The sequence below is a fragment of the Branchiostoma floridae genome, chromosome 14 (genome assembly GCF_000003815.2).
Source record: "Branchiostoma floridae strain S238N-H82 chromosome 14, Bfl_VNyyK, whole genome shotgun sequence".
Classification (NCBI taxonomy): domain Eukaryota; kingdom Metazoa; phylum Chordata; class Leptocardii; order Amphioxiformes; family Branchiostomatidae; genus Branchiostoma; species Branchiostoma floridae.
In genome coordinates, this window is record NC_049992.1 from 1,732,928 (window position 1) to 1,749,074 (window position 16,147).

The 16,147-nt window shown below is 43.4% G+C and overlaps 1 protein-coding gene across 1 annotated transcript; it reads right to left on the reverse strand.

Annotated features, from left to right (window-relative positions):
- Window positions 1–915: 915 nt before the first annotated feature.
- LOC118431082 lies at window positions 916–15,627 on the reverse strand. The gene is made up of 4 exons (XM_035842167.1): window positions 15,404–15,627; window positions 2,664–2,733; window positions 1,583–1,673; window positions 916–998 (listed from the first exon to the last, which is right to left on the reverse strand). The coding sequence occupies exons 1-4, from the start codon at window positions 15,502–15,504 to the stop codon at window positions 931–933; spliced, it is 330 nt and encodes a 109-aa protein (XP_035698060.1). The 5' UTR covers window positions 15,505–15,627; the 3' UTR covers window positions 916–930.
- Window positions 15,628–16,147: the final 520 nt, after the last annotated feature.

The following is a 16,147-nucleotide window of genomic DNA, read 5'->3' on the forward strand; positions in this document are numbered from 1 at the left end:
GGACCGGTCCAATAAGAAAAACCGGTTTTGTACCGGTACGCTGTACCGATACCCAGCCCTAGTCTCTACTATTAAATGTACTTTTCCGTAACCTCAACAACGGGCTGTAAGTGCCAAAAAACCTCCCACATCTATATTCAAAGTTGGACTCAGTGCTTGAATGTATACTGAGATCTTCAAACTTGGGTAAGTCCCAATTTCTTCAGGGTTCAGGCCATGTCAAGTTCAGTCCTCTTCCATATAACATTATTGACCAACAGACGAACTTGACCTACGTTAGCATCGAGTTCCCCCGTGGTTCCGTCGGCGTGCACGGTGAGGTCAGAGTGCACGGTGAGGTCAGAGTACACGTTGAGGTAGCACATGCTCAGTACTTACGTTAGCATCTGGTTCCCCCGCGGTGTCAGAGTGCACGGAGAGGTCAGAGTGCACGGTGAGGTCAGAGTGCACAGTGAGGTAGCACATCACGTCCGTCAGTTGGAATTGGCTGCTGTTCTTCAGACAAACCTCCAGCCGAACTGCCTCCTCCTCTGCCACCAGCCGCACTGCCTCCTCCTCTGCCACCAGCCGCACTGCCTCCTCCTCTGGCACCAGTCTGCAGTCTGGGGAGTTATTCACACTAGTTAGTATCATTCCTGCATCTATCCACCCATCTGATCTGGAACTGGTCACTAATACTGTACAGACAAACCTCCAGCCGGACTGCCTCCTCCTCTGGCACCAGTCGGCAGTCTGGGGGAGTTATTCACACTAGTTAGTATCATTCCTGCATCTATCCACCCATCTGATCTGGAACTGACTAGTACTGTACAGACAAACCTCCAGCCGCACCGCCTCTTCTTCTGGCACCAGTCGGCAGTCTGGGGGGATTATTCACACCAGTTAGTATCATTCCTGCATGTATCCACTCATCTGTTCTGGAACTGACTACTACAATGTAGTACTGTACAGACAAACCTCCAGCCGAACTGCCTCCTCCTCTGGCACCAGTCGGCAGTCTGGGGGATTATTTCACACTAATTTAACATCATTCCATCATTTATCCATCCGTTACTGAAGCACATGATTTTCTGTTAGCTGGCACCCCTTATATTCCTTCCCATAAATACCCAAGCTGTGTGGTATGACGACCCCCTGGATTGCTGTCTATAGACTCTGGTTCCATGAATGTTCATACAGCTCTGACCAGGTCGCCTGTATTACCTTTTACTAACCCAGCCCTTACTAATGTACCTGGCTCTACCCACAGACTTCTGATCTCTGCAGTTTCTCATCACAATGGGTATTCTAAGCCTCATCAGCCTTACACATGGGTTAGGACCGTGGGGTCGGAAACTTAATGTTAGAATTTGAATCCTGGCATGTAACTTTGCATGCTGCTGAAAGGGCTGCAGTCCCCGGGACGGGCCCCTAAGGACCACAGTGTGATGTTTATTCATTTCTGATGGCCACAAGTGCAAGGGAAGTAATACGGTCCAACAACCATGATAAATTGCACATTAAAATCATACGGGGGCCTATGACAATGTAACCACATTACAAGTAGGATTGAGACATGAATTCCCATGTCATCCCGACTCACCGATCTCCAGACTCTTCAGCACAAACTGCTCGATGATGGAGTTCACCGTCTGCACCAGCTCTGCGTTCGTCTGGAAGTTTCCCAGGAGGTTCTGTAAGACATTAAACATTGTCTTCCTTAGTTACAGAAGTTCCCTAGAAGGTTCTGTAAGACATTAAACATTGTCTTCCTTAGTTACAGAAGTTCTCTAGGACAGTAGAAGGTTCTGTAAGACATCAGACATTGTCTTCCTTAGTTACAGAAGTTTTCTGTTGGTCTGGAAGTTTCCAAGGAGGTTCTGTAAGACATTAAATATTGTCTTACTTAGTTTTGTGTCAGCCTAGAAGTTTCCTAATTCTGCAGAAAAACATCAATTTGCTTGTAGGAAGTCTTTTGTGAAAAAGCTGTTTGAGAATATGAAGATCCCAAATGGATTGTAATGCATTAACTTAAAACCATACCTCCCAAAACACAGATCTAAACAAGCCATTAACTGTGTTGTAATATATCATCATGTAATCAGGTACTAGGTAGGTAATACATCTACATTGTACATGCATATCATAATTTGCAGTAGTGCATACTTTAGCATCAGCATATTTCTTTTTGATGTGTTTTTATTTGCTAATTTGCAGGAAGCCATTGAGTAATAAAGTTTGAACGGTGGGGAAATTCCGGTGTATACCTAATTGTAATCAAGAGCAGATTTCCCGCCACGCGGCAAACATGTAACGCAATCTGATTGGTCCAAACATTATTACCCGACAGACAACGGAAAACAAGCTTGTCATTCTCCTAGGCACGGTCAGACCATTTGGTTATATTGTTTTGGCCTCCGTGACCAGCTTCTAAATCTAATCATGCTCCGCTAAGTAGATAAACTCTTCATTACGATGAGATGGGAGAGACGCTACCGACGTGCACTCGGATAATTGCACAGCTGATTCTCGTTAAGATTTACAGAAAACTTTCCCCCGTGAAACACGACTTACAGTTGCCGCTGTTCCCAGCATTGACCTCCCCCCTCCCCCGTGAAACACGACTTACAGTTGCCGCTGTTCCCAGCATTGACCTCCCCCCTCCCCCGTGAAACACGACTTACAGTTGCCGCTGTTCCAAGCATCGACCTCACCCCCTCCACCGTCTTCTGCATGGAGCTCATCATGTTGATCCTGAATGTGGAAATAAAAAGATTTTCAGTCAAACATAAAATCTGAGACTCTTTACCACTGCACCCTCTGTTGTTGACCTCTGCCTTTTTGACTTTGTGCACAGAGGCTTTGTTTTGGCTTGTTGTGAATAAATTGAGAACAATGAAATAAAAATTGAAATACAGATCTATTAAAAAGCTACCTGTTCAAGAAAGAATTTGTAAGCAGTGCACAACGAATGCAGTGGAAAATGAAACACATTTTATTTGTGAATGCCCCCAATTCGAAGCCGAAAGAAAAAGGCTATTTGATAGAGTGACCGAAATCACACCAACATTTTCATTGTTAAAAACGCCACAAAAGATTCTCTTCCTACTAACATCAAGGGATCAATCTATTATAGAACACATGGGGCATTTCATTTTCAAATGTCTTCAAGAAAGAAGTCAAACCCTGTAATAGTTACGTAGACTTAGTACCCCATTATGTATCGTATGTATATTCATCCACTTGATATTTGTATGTTAGAATTTAGTTTATCTACATGTATTCAGACCACATTTATTCATCTCATGTAATTAGTCATTCTTTTCTTGCAATTAGCCCAATGGGCATGAATTTGCAATAAACTTATTATTATTATTAAAACAACAAAAGTACATGGACATCTACATTTCTACTTTTCATAAGGTAATAAGATATGCAAGGAAACAGAAATGGAGAGATTCTTACAATGTTTATTGACTGAAAAAACAGTCAAGAAAAGCTTCTGTCCAGGTTCAGGCCTGGAGTTGTAAGAGAAAACAATCCGTTATCATGTCCATGGAGTGAGGGAGCCCAGGAGAGAAGTACCACAAAGATAGATCCCCGTCCGTCTTTAGAAGCCGCATTCTCCACCGTCTCCCTTCCTCAGGGACTCTCATCTGTAGCTCACAAACTTACAGTCTGTAAAACTCTACATCTATCAAGTGGAACACCCTATCCAGGGAAAATCAACAGACTGGGTGTAGATGGATTATAATCTGCACAACACTTCTTCTTTTTCTTTTTCCCTATTCTAAAACCCTTTCAGAGGGAGAGAGAGAGGCGCCGTGAAGACGGCAGCCAGCCCACGCGAGGACAATAAGCCGTCTGGTAGACTCTAACATACATCACGAGGAGGGAAGAGGAACTAGACAATCTTTAGAACAGATCTGCACATCTGCCAGGGATTTCCCTAAAGCCCTCCGTACATCTCACTTTGGCTGAGCCATGCATATTGAGAGAGCAGGGAATCTCTCAACTCCATCCAGGCTGCTGCTGGATTTGTTCCCAATAAGCCGTGGGCCAAACTCTGCTCAAGCAGCTCAGGGTGGGATAAGGCCCATCGATCCTCCGTCTGTTACCCAGAAACGGGGTTAAAGAAGAGAGCTTCAAGTTCAGGAGGATAACAGGTTTGACTTTGAGCTGGCAACTTCTTTGACAGATGTACTTGGATTTGACAAATGTATTTGACAAATGTACTTGTATTTAATAGATGAACTTGGCTTTGATAGATGTACTTGGCTTTGATAGAAGTACTTGGATTTGACAGATGTACTTGGCACAGTGTTAAGATATAGTATTTCCATCAGTGAGGATTACGAGTTATTCTGGAGGCATTCATTACAAGCATCTGCACCAAGGACAGGTGTTCAGCACCAAGGACAGGTGTTCAGCACCAAGGACAGGTGTTCAGCACCAAGGACAGGTGTTCTGCACCAAGGACAGGTGTTCAGCACCAAGGACAGGTGTTCAGCACCAAGGGCAGGTGTTCAGCACCAAGGGCAGGTGTTCAGCACCTAGGGCAGGTGTTCCGCACCAAGGGCAGGTGTTCAGCACCAAGGGCAGGTGTTCAGCACCTAGGGCAGGTGTTCCACACCAAGGGCAGGTGTTCAGCACTAAGGACAGGTGTTCAGCACCAAGGGCAGGTGTTCAGCACCAAGGACAGGTGTTCAGCACCTAGGACAGGCGTTCAGCACCTAGGGCAGGTGTTCCGCACCAAGGGCAGGTGTTCAGCACCAAGGGCAGGTGTTCAGCACCTAGGGCAGGTGTTCCACACCAAGGGCAGGTGTTCAGCACCAAGGGCAGGTGTTCAGCACCTAGGGCAGGTGTTCCGCACCAAGGGCAGGTGTTCAGCACCAAGGGCAGGTGTTCAGCACCTAGGGCAGGTGTTCCACACCAAGGGCAGGTGTTCAGCACTAAGGACAGGTGTTTAGCACCAAGGGCAGGTGTTCAGCACCAAGGACAGGTGTTCAGCACCAAGGGCAGGTGTTCAGCACCGAGGACAGGTGTTCAGCACCGAGGACAGGTGTTCAGCACCAAGGGCAGGTGTTCAGCACCAAGGGCAGGTGTTCAGCACCAAGGGCAGGTGTTCAGCACCGAGGACAGGTGTTCAGCACCGAGGACAGGTGTTCAGCACCAAGGGCAGGTGTTCAGCACCAAGGGCAGGTGTTCAGCACCAAGGGCAGGTGTTCCGCACCAAGGACAGGTGTTCAGCACCAAGGGCAGCTGGTACAAAATAATCACCTCCAAGGAGCTGGTACAAAATAATCACCTCCAAGGAGCTGGTACAAAATAATCATCTCAGTGATCCATCACTTCACCACTTCAATTCACAACCTCACCATGAATTACCGAGTTTTAAATCTCAAAGGAATAGAAATGGGAATTTCAAAACTATATCTGCATACAGTTGCACCTCACTGAAATGCTAATCATTACCGCATGTCAGCAGCACAGTCATGCAGGATTGTACACCAGCTGACAATAGGGCTAAGTACCGGTATGATGTACCGGTAAAAAAAAATGTTTTTTTTCTCATTGGACCGGTCCAGAAAAATCGGTGGACAGGATGTTGAATCTATTGAAAAATCAACAGATTATATATATATATATGATCAGGCATTCACAGGTTTTGGGGCTTACGTTACATACTGGTCGAAGAAAATAAGAAGAGCAAAGTAGCGTAGAGTCTATACTCTCTATAGTCCTTTCTACCAAGTTTTCCAGTTAATCTTACAGAGGCACTTAGTCTAGGAATTTAAAATGCCAGTGGGAGTCGAATACTCCACCAAACATATTTCTTTGTTGGGAAATGGACAATTGTTTTGACTATCATCACTAAAGTCCATTCACAAGTTTTCACATACAATCAGGTCCAGGTTCATGTCCGGACCTGGACCGAACCCTCTGGACCTGAACCAAACCTGAGTTTTCTGTACCGGTACCCATGTGACCCCTAGCTGACAGAGATAAAAACACAGCCTGACCTGATACGACACAGCAAATATTCTTCCTAATTTGTCAAATTCTGGGAGTCAGTAGGAATTTTTCTACCAAATAATAACATAGAGATGGCAGCATTCGTGCTACATGTATTTAAGAACTCTACTACTAGACTACTGTAACTTAGTGTAAGTTAAGATATCCTGTTGCTAGTAATACACATGTACTATATACAAATGTAGCAGTGAGTAAAACTTACATGTTCCTGTACCTGGGATGTCTATAGAATGATTCCTTAGAGATCCTGTAAGTATTTCACCTGCAGGAGTTGTCCTGACATGACATGACGTTACGACTGTTGTTCTAACAACAGTAAATAATCGGCTGTTGTTCTAACAACAGTAAATAATCGCCTGTTGTTGACACCAAACATCCCTGACCTGGGGTGACCTTGAGAGGGTGAGGCAGGGAGTGTTCATTTCAGGCCTGGGGGGGTGGTAGGTGGGGGGTCCCTCCAATCACATGGAGCACCATGTGTCAGACCCACCCAAATGTCGGGCCTTTCTACTGCAGTTACCTGTTAACATAACAGCAGTTACATCTTTCACATGAAACCTTACCTGCTTAAGTTCAACACTTGGTTCACATGTGTTCTTCTGGTCAATGTGTAATTGATGACTATTAGAACATGGTTCACATAAGTTTTGAAAGTGTATACAGTAACATGTCAGTAAGAGGGCACCGTGGAATGTTGACAGTTCAAATTTGATAATAAACGACATTTGCACCTGAACTGAAGGTAGGCCTACGCACGGAGAAGTACAGGGCGAGACGTGAGGAGTGGTAAACACAGTTTTGGCCTGACATACTCAACTCAACGCCCTTCAAGCACCGGAGGAATGTCTGAAGGTCGAACGTGACTAGCGGCATGTTGTGATGACATCATCACATTGTTTACACCACTCAGGAACTGCTGTCATGCTGACATCACTATAAGTATAAAAACAACAGCTTTCACAGTAAAAACTACTGTACATGTTTATAAACAATAAGTCCTGAAGCCAAGGAGGACAAGCCATGTAGGAAAACTGGTTATCTAAACAAACACATTGACTTTGACTTTATTTGGATTGCGACAATACTATACAATATTCTGCACCAGGCATGTAGACACATGTAGTTACTAGCAGGTTATACCAACTTGAAGTCAAGTTGTAGTGGAATGTCCATTCCTCAACAAAAAAAATTATTAGTCGAAAATTTGGTTGAGTCCGCAATTACAGGTCAGCTTTGATCCGAAAGATAACAAAATCCTTCACCAGGCTTCATCACCAGCATGATGGTATCTACTACATGCCATAAATGTGCCCCTGTCAGTACACAGACTCTCATGCTTAATTTGATTTGACACTTTTACAACTGCAGACAACAATAGTTACCGTTGGGTGTTTTGAAAACATTTGTCTGGTTGGCTAGTAACTACAGGTTCATACATTATCCCTTACTAAGTTACTGAAGTACTAGTCTGGAAGCTACACTGTTCTGGGGCTTACAATCTGCTCATTGGCTCTAATTTTGTAGAACCAACATGCTCCATGGTAACCTGGTCTGTGTAGCCATGGAAACAGTCTGGCTTCCAGGCTTCTTCAGGGCCAACATTCACCATGGTAACCTGATCTGTGTAGCCATGGAAACAGTCTGGCTTCCAGGCTTCTTCAGGGCCAACATTCACCATGGTAACCTGATCTGTGTAGCCATGGAAACAGTCTGGCTTCCAGGCTTCTTCGGGGCCAACATTCACCATGGTAACCTGATCTGTGTAGCCATGGAAACAGCCTGGCTTCCAGGCTTCTTCGGGGCCAACATTCACCATGGTAACCTGATCTGTGTAGCCATGGAAACAGTCTGGCTTCCAGGCTTCTTCAGGGCCAACATTCACCATGGTAACCTGATCTGTGTAGCCATGGAAACAGTCTGCTTCCAGGCTTCTTCAGGGCCAACATGCACCATGGTAACCTGGTCTGTGTAGCCATGGAAACAGTCTGGCTTTAGAGCCAACATGCACCATGGAAACTTGGCCTCACAGTGCAATTGACCCTTCCAGCCGAACATCATAAGCCCCGCCCCCTGTTCGATCTCGGGTTCTATTTCAAAACCTCGGTCAAAAACGGCGCGAGTTGCAAAAACATGGCCGCCGCCGCATTTAAGCTGAGAATACCGACTGACTTCGGTTTAGCTTTTTGGGCCCTTGGCAGATGTAAAGCTGGGTACATATATATGCGGCAGGCTTTCTACAGTGTTTGTTGCATGCATGACAATTGCATACATGCTAAGGAGAAAAACCAAATTAAGAAGAAAGCAGCTTGGTCACGGAGAGGGAGCTTGTACCACATGCCAAATATAAGACCCTAATACAAAGTCCGCTAGTGCAGAGTGCCGTCTCTTCTGCGTATACTGCTTTACATGTACATACTGCCCAGGAACAAATTAATGATATGTAGCGCCAATCCTTCGCAAAACAACTATACTCAGCCGGTTAAGTCTTCAATAAAAAAGGCATAGCATTTTTCTTTGGCCATTCCTACCCCACTAGGACTGCTTTTGACCGAGTATTCGGAATAGAATAGGGGGTTCTATTTGTTCGATATGGCGTTCGGCTGGAACCTGTGAACAGTCTGGCTTCTAGTCTATTGCACAGCTGTTGCCATTGCAACTGCCACAAGGCCGAGGTTGGACAAAAACAACATGACCAGCCCCTGACTACACAGCCTCAGCCATTTACTGTGCAAAAATGGACCTAGAAAAATATGAATGAGAGCATTTCCTGAAATACATTATCGGGAGTAGCACTAGCAGTTAATATGTAGAAACATGCATCTAAATTGTTTTTGTGCATTATCAATGGTTTTTCTGCTTTATCAACTTGTATTTGAAACACTTAAAGTCTTCGTTCCTTCATCAGCAAGGAGCCTTCTTTTCTGAAAAACATCCAAGCAGAGGTCTATATAAGCACTTTTTATTGAGTAGAGTTTGTTATAATTTTGTCAGGTTTCTTTTTTGTCTGCCTGCCATTTAACAGAACAGTCTCTTCTCTGATGAGTGATACAACATAACTCTGATGAGTGATACAACATAACTCTATATGTCCGCAAAAAAATTTTCATGCTCACTGTACACAAAAAATAACCTGGTTATCCTTAGTTATAACAAAATTAACTATTACCAGTAAACATCTGGACAGAACATGTCACCGACCTGGGCCTTTAGCCTGTGTTTACACAATCTCTCACTGGCTGGGCTAATATAATAATGACAATTGTAGAGCCGGCCTCTAGGACTCAGGAGCGTGGTTTTAGTCAGGCTACCTGGGCCAGCAGACAGTCCTGACTCCTGACATGCACCTTGTTACTCTGTTCAGCTATGTGAACTCTGACCTGATACTGATACTGAGGCACTCAGGGCACAACAAATTAAACAAAATAAAACAACAATAAACCAACTGATCAAACAGCACTGCAGGAACATCAACATTCCAAAAAAAAAAAAACCAGTTAAGTAGAGGGCATGTTGTTTGTATGCACAATTTCAGGGTCTTAATTAGTAGTATATATCTAATGCAAGTTTTGAGAGTTTTACCCTTGGCATCAAACTTGTGGTAACCTCTTGCTCAATTTGCCATTAACAGATCCGAGAACCACAGAAATGACTTGTGGAGGCCCACACATCCCCATATTGCTGACACAGAAGCATCAGAACCACAGAAATGACTTGTTGTGGCTCACACATCCCCATATTGCTGACACAGAAGCATCAGAACCACAGAAATGACTTGTGGAGGCCCACACATCCCCATATTGCTGACACAGAAGCATCAGAACCACAGAAATGACTTGTTGTAGCCTGATTCATATCGCTGACACAGATGTCCCATCAGGAGTGTTATCACTAATCTCACCATCCATCAACCAATCACAACAGGGCAGGGGAGTGAGTGACATGATATTATAGCCCACCTCATCATATCAAGATATTAGAGATACATGTTTGTAATACGGTACTAATAGTCTATATTGTAGTATGGACTTATCAATGAAGGTTACACTATCCGACTGCTGCCTACCCGTTACAGGGATGCCAGCAGCAGACGTTGCCTCACCAGTGAGGACTTGCCAGACTAGCTGCCTGGAAGCGCGGTGTGAAGACTGACTACCCGACTGCTGCCCGTGTCAGGATCCCAGCTGCAGTATAAGCTATAACTACTATAATCACATACTGCATACTGCAATAAAGCTTCTCTATATTCTAGATGTTCATAAGAGTGGTCATAAGAGTACGACCACTATACCATATAATCACATTACTGCAGAATCTAAGGCCCAATCTATACACAGTTTTTACCGATATCTGTGGATGTGTCGGGAGGGATCTGGAACGTTGGCCGCGGGACACCCGTGGCGCTTGTAGTCATAAACAACTATATGTAGCCTTATATAGCCTTTTGAGCCCGCGTTGTATGCTAATGAGCCTTCCCGAAGTCGGGACACATCTGTACGCGCACGGAAGCTGTCAGGGACCCCTGCTAAGCTATCGTACGAATGGTCCGGACCTTTCGGGAGAAATTTTCCCGATATCGTAATGGCGATATAGTAGTTTCATCTAGACGATGAAAAAAAGCTGTCGGCGAGAGGTTGTAGGCTCGCCGATATCGGGAAAAACTGTGTGTAGATCGTGCCTAACAGTGATTCCCCCACAAAAAAAAATGCAGAACTTACCCAGATTTTCGACTGTACACCAGATAGGACTGACAGCACCAGACTTGAACTATCTGCCACTTCTATGAAGTCTGTTTTTCCTGACTTGAAAACAACAGTTCAAACCATGCTTCACAAGAGGGTCTGCATGGGGGGTCCTGACAACGCTTTACGCTAAATTCGGGACGGTCGACAACGCTTTACGTTAAATTCACGAAGGCAGGCAACGTTTTACGCTAAATTCAGACAGGCTGACAACGGTTTACGCTAAATTCTGGAAGGCTGGCAACACTCGACAGAGGCGGGGTCGTGCTCCGCAAGAAAGATTGAAATTTTGACTCTCTGAAACACTATTCCCTGCATTTTGAAGGGAAATTTTCGCTGGCAAACAAAGCTAAGTTAAATGGCATTTCTAATTAAAGAGTCCCAGGGGTTCAGCGTAAGCTTACGAGGGTGACGCCAGCCAACTTATTTTTGCCACGTCGAGCGCCGAAGGAAAGTCCGGGAAAATTTTGAAATCCTGCCCCCCTGAAACGCCAGTTTTTTTGGCTATTATAGAAAACTAAGTGAAATTACATTTCTATCAGTAAAAAATGTGTTTGAGGTTGACACGTCACATCCCCCAGCCATGATACATATTTTTTACGAAGTCGATGACCGAAGGTGAATAGAGTGGCAAAGGAGATCCGGCTAAATTTTGAAATCTTGACCCTCTATAAAACGATATTTTGTGCATTTTGATGGGAAAATTTCTATTAGCAAAACAGATCTTTGAGGTTGACACACATCCCCAACATATTTTCAGAATTTCGAGTTCCAAAGGCGCGAGGCGGCACAAGGAGGACCATGGAAATTTTGAAATCTTGACCCTCTAAAATGATTTTTCCTGCATTCTGATAGGCAAATTTTGCTGGCAGACTAAGGCCCCGTTCATGATGCAAAAATTAATGCGGATGCATCCGCATTTTTGGCCGATGCGGATAAATTTCTCATCATGAATGTTCCGAAACGGATTTGATGCGGATTTTTCGGGACCACCTCGGGAGGTGGATTTGAAACGGATTAATTAAATCCGCATTTGCGAACTGTCATCATGAACGCAAATGCGGCGTGAATCCGCATTACATCCGGGTAACGTGGGGTCAAAGTTCGCGCCGTGACGCGGGAAACTGTGAAATTTTAGCGGTCACTATGGCCGCATCTCACTGCAGCCAGGCCAAGGCACAAAACCTTTCGTCGCTGCCGCCTCGTACGTTCCCTTCCGCGGGCACACGGCATTTTCAGGAAAAACACTAACAACAACAGCTGGGGATCCGCCATCTTTTTCGCAATGTTCTGTTGTTGCGTAATGTTCTAATTCCCTGACGCGGATCTGAAACGGATTGCCCGTTGGCATCGTGGACACAAAATGTAAACCGTTTGCATGCGGATCATGATCGGATGGACGCACATGCGGATGCATCCGCATTAATTTTTGCATCATGAACGGGGCCTAAGCTAACTTCAATGACATTTCTATTTGCAAAAAAAAGAAGATTTTTGAGGGTATATACCATATTTTTACCATGTCGATGACCGAAGGTGAAAGGAGTCGCAAGTGAGGTCCGGCGAAATTTTGAAATCTTGATCCTCTGAAACGCAATTTCCTGTGTTTTGAAGGACTAAATTTACTGGTAGACTACGTTTCGACTTACGAAATTTGGGAGGCCAGCTACGATTTACGGGTAATTTTTAGGCTTAATTACGCTTTACGTGAAATTTTTAGGCTAGATTACGCCTTACGTGAAATACACTGGCTACGCTTTACGGTAAATTTTCCATCCTCACTACGAATTACGTGAAATAAAATAGCTTACCCTACGAATTACGGGAATTAAAAAGGCCTGCCTACGCCTTACGGAAAAGAGCATGCAGACCCTCTTCACAACCCAGAACTGTTGACTGGGCTGTAAAATGTCAACATGGTATGGATACTAGGTGCAGAAACAGTTAACTATAGTAAGCTACATGTAACACTGCCTATTGTGTACATGTCAACTTTGTACCACCCCCTTCCCCACTATAATGTTGTGTTCCCCAGACCGTGACCTGGCCAGGTGATTTAGCAGGTTTGGCAGACAGACAGCATTGTTGCCCTTTGGCATTAAAAAGGGTCTAAACTCTGGTTCCTGACATAGCACCATCTGGGTAGGGAAGCACGTATCTTATTAGGGCAATTTGTAACACGGCTATCACCATTTCAGTTTTGGGTACTATCTAATTTACTTTGAATATAAAAATGTGAGAATCCTACCAACCAGTGAATAGGTGTGTGTGTGAAGACTTTGTTTGTCCCTGAATATTTTAAACTAGGATGATACTCAGGATATGAAAATGTAAGAATTAATTGGATTTTTTAATGAAATGACGGTACATAATGATGATTCAGATAATGTTATTACCTCAGATTTTAGAAAGTTTTATCCATGTATATCATTGTTACATGATAGCTATTGTAATAAACAATTATTTAGGTGCCGGGTGTTAAAACAGCACACTGGAAAACAATAGGCCATTGTTAAGATCAACACCTGATAAAAGATAACAATCACACAATGCACAGTCTCTGTTCGGCTGCATTCTTCACGTCTTTCCAACAAAAACTGCATATCATTGTAAATTCTAATTGGAGATCGAAATAAACAAACAGACAAACCTGTCACCTGCCTACCTTTGCTCTCAGCATAACAATGGCACGCAGAAGTCACACGTGACCTTTGCAACAGCAGGGCACATGTGACTATTTTCTTAGACGTACGACAATAAAGACATGAAGTGGAAATGGGCCAAATGAATCTGATTTTTTGTTATTCCAATCCACTAGTCACCTCCCCACTTGGCAATTTCTTCAGCTACTTAAGAATGAGTCTTATGACCACATAGGTTAGTCAGACACCAAGAATACCAACTTCACAAGCTTTCGTCATCTTTTTCACGCCTTTATAATCTTGTTAAGTACGCTGCACAGAAGATAATCAGTTGTTGGATCAGGGCACAATCCTGTTTACATACACAAACATCAGGACACTGTGCTGGGATTTACACTGTTCTGGGATTTACACTGTGCTGGGATTTGCTAATTTGCTGCAACAGATTACACCACAAATCCCACAGTCCAAGCAGATGTAGGGTAGCCAGGAGTCCAGCCTTGTTCTGCTATTAGGTACACTTCCGGAATGATTGTTGTCCAAGAAGATGTAAGGTGGACAGTTGTATTGTTAACTGGCTAGCCAGAACGCTTAACCACCCTAACATCTGCACTCCTATCTGCAATACAAAGCCTCACAAAAACTCTGCTTTTCCCAAAAATACATGATAGAATTGTCGAAGAAAATTGATATGAATGAACACTCTGTTAGGTAGACCTAGATTATATTTTTATACTAGGAAGTGTTAACGGTAAATTCAGATATATATAGTCTGAATGTATCGTTAACACTTCTCAGTACGGATGACTACCTATGTACGGGAACGGGTTTTCTGCGCGTTAAAAATCTGCGCGCGCGTTAGATATCTGCGCGTTAAAAAATTAAGTTGTGCAATGAGAAATTCTTTGGCAGAAAAATGTGACCCCATTATATGATTTTACATCTGTTACCTGAATTTTTGGTTTGAAAAGCCCCTAATTTTTAGGTCCCTTGGGAATAGGCTAATTTGCATATCCAGAAGATTTCAAAATCACTTGAATTAGACACAAATACATGGAAAAATTACAAGTGTGAGGCTTTATATCATAAGATATAAATGCTTGAGGCATTTTTCCATTCTACAAGCTTCATTTCATCTTTTGTCAAGCAGATTGTTTCACATGCAAATATCAACCTTTGTTGCGCGTTAAAACTTAATGTTTAAAAATCACTTTAAAACTCCTGGAAAGGGATATTTGTACTCTAGAATGCAACAATATGATACTTAATTTCATTTTGTGTTGTCTTCTTCAAGCTTTTAAGTTTAAAACTGCAAAAAATTTTCAAATCCCCAGGGAATCAGCTAATTTGCATATTTTAACGCGCAGGTTGTTAACGCGCAAGTTTTAACGCGCAAATTTTAACGCGCACAAAACCCCAACCCCCTATGTACTGTGTTTCTGTAAATATTGATATCAATGTTCTCAATCTCAAACAATTACTGAACAAAACCCTATGTGAGGGTATCCGTTCAGATTTCCAGCCTAATTAATGAGTCCAGAATTCTAAATTTTAAATGTCATGTTATGCAAGCAGGGTTTTAACAATTCTACTTTAACGACACAACCTTTTAAGTAATTCTGCAGTAAAATGTGGTACGTACTGGTATGTAAATACCATCATAATTCAGACTGCGAAGTGGTAAGGTATATTGAATAAAGAGATCAAAGATTGGAGATACGGCTGCAAGAGAAGCCCGGACGTCACTATGTCCCACCCCACATCTGCTTGGATTGCCCTATTACACCCCTGACCTCCTCCGAACAAAAACAAAGTCAAAGGTCCCATGGAACGGCGATATATCTTCTTCTTGTTTATCTATAAAGCAACTAAATCTACTGTGCATTAGAATGGGTGTGTACCGAATATCCGTAGACCTAGGAAACTGGATGGGGCATATCTGAAACGTTACTCATGTCCGGACCGCCTCGCCCTACAAGCTCCCAGCGTGGGCGCAGCGTTACTTACACAATCCCGCCTGAAAGTCTGTCGTCTGGCTCGCTGTCCCAGGGTTTCTGCAGGTCCATCTTAGCTAGACTGCAGTCGACGCGTCCTGACAGCTCACACATGCGATAGGACCTTCTTCTGTAAAGGAAAATCTGACGAAACTTTCAGAAGTTCTTCCACTAACTTTCAACAACACACCCCGCTGCCGCCATGCCAAAGTCTTCTTTGGTTTTCATCGCATCAACACGCTAAAAATCGTCGCTTTAAAGTCATCCTAATTTCATAATCCGGCTGCTAGAAACTCAAATTGAATAATTTTCATTCTAATAAAGCTGTATTATTCACAGAAAAATACAGTATTTTGTTGTCAATAAGGATGAATGGAAATAAAATTTAATGCTTAAAATTTGCGTTTTGCTGCGTTTTGGAGCCGCTTGCCGAAGAGGTCACCTGCACGTTAGGTCATTAACCCCGAAATTTGATCTCGTCACAACAACAACAACAGCCGGTGTTGTCTCTATCATAGATACTTCTCCGCGTCCCCAAAAGTTCAGTTAACGCTGCCGTAAGGGGAGAATTGGGCATGTTCCCGCTATACATAGATACACAGACTCAACTGGTTAAATATTGGATAAGATTGAACAGCCTTTCGAATGACAGAATAGTGAAAAAGGCATATAATGAAGCTGTAAGACTAGAACAAGACTGGGTTATACATGTACGAGATACACTCTGCAGACATGGGTTCCAAAATATTTGGCTGAA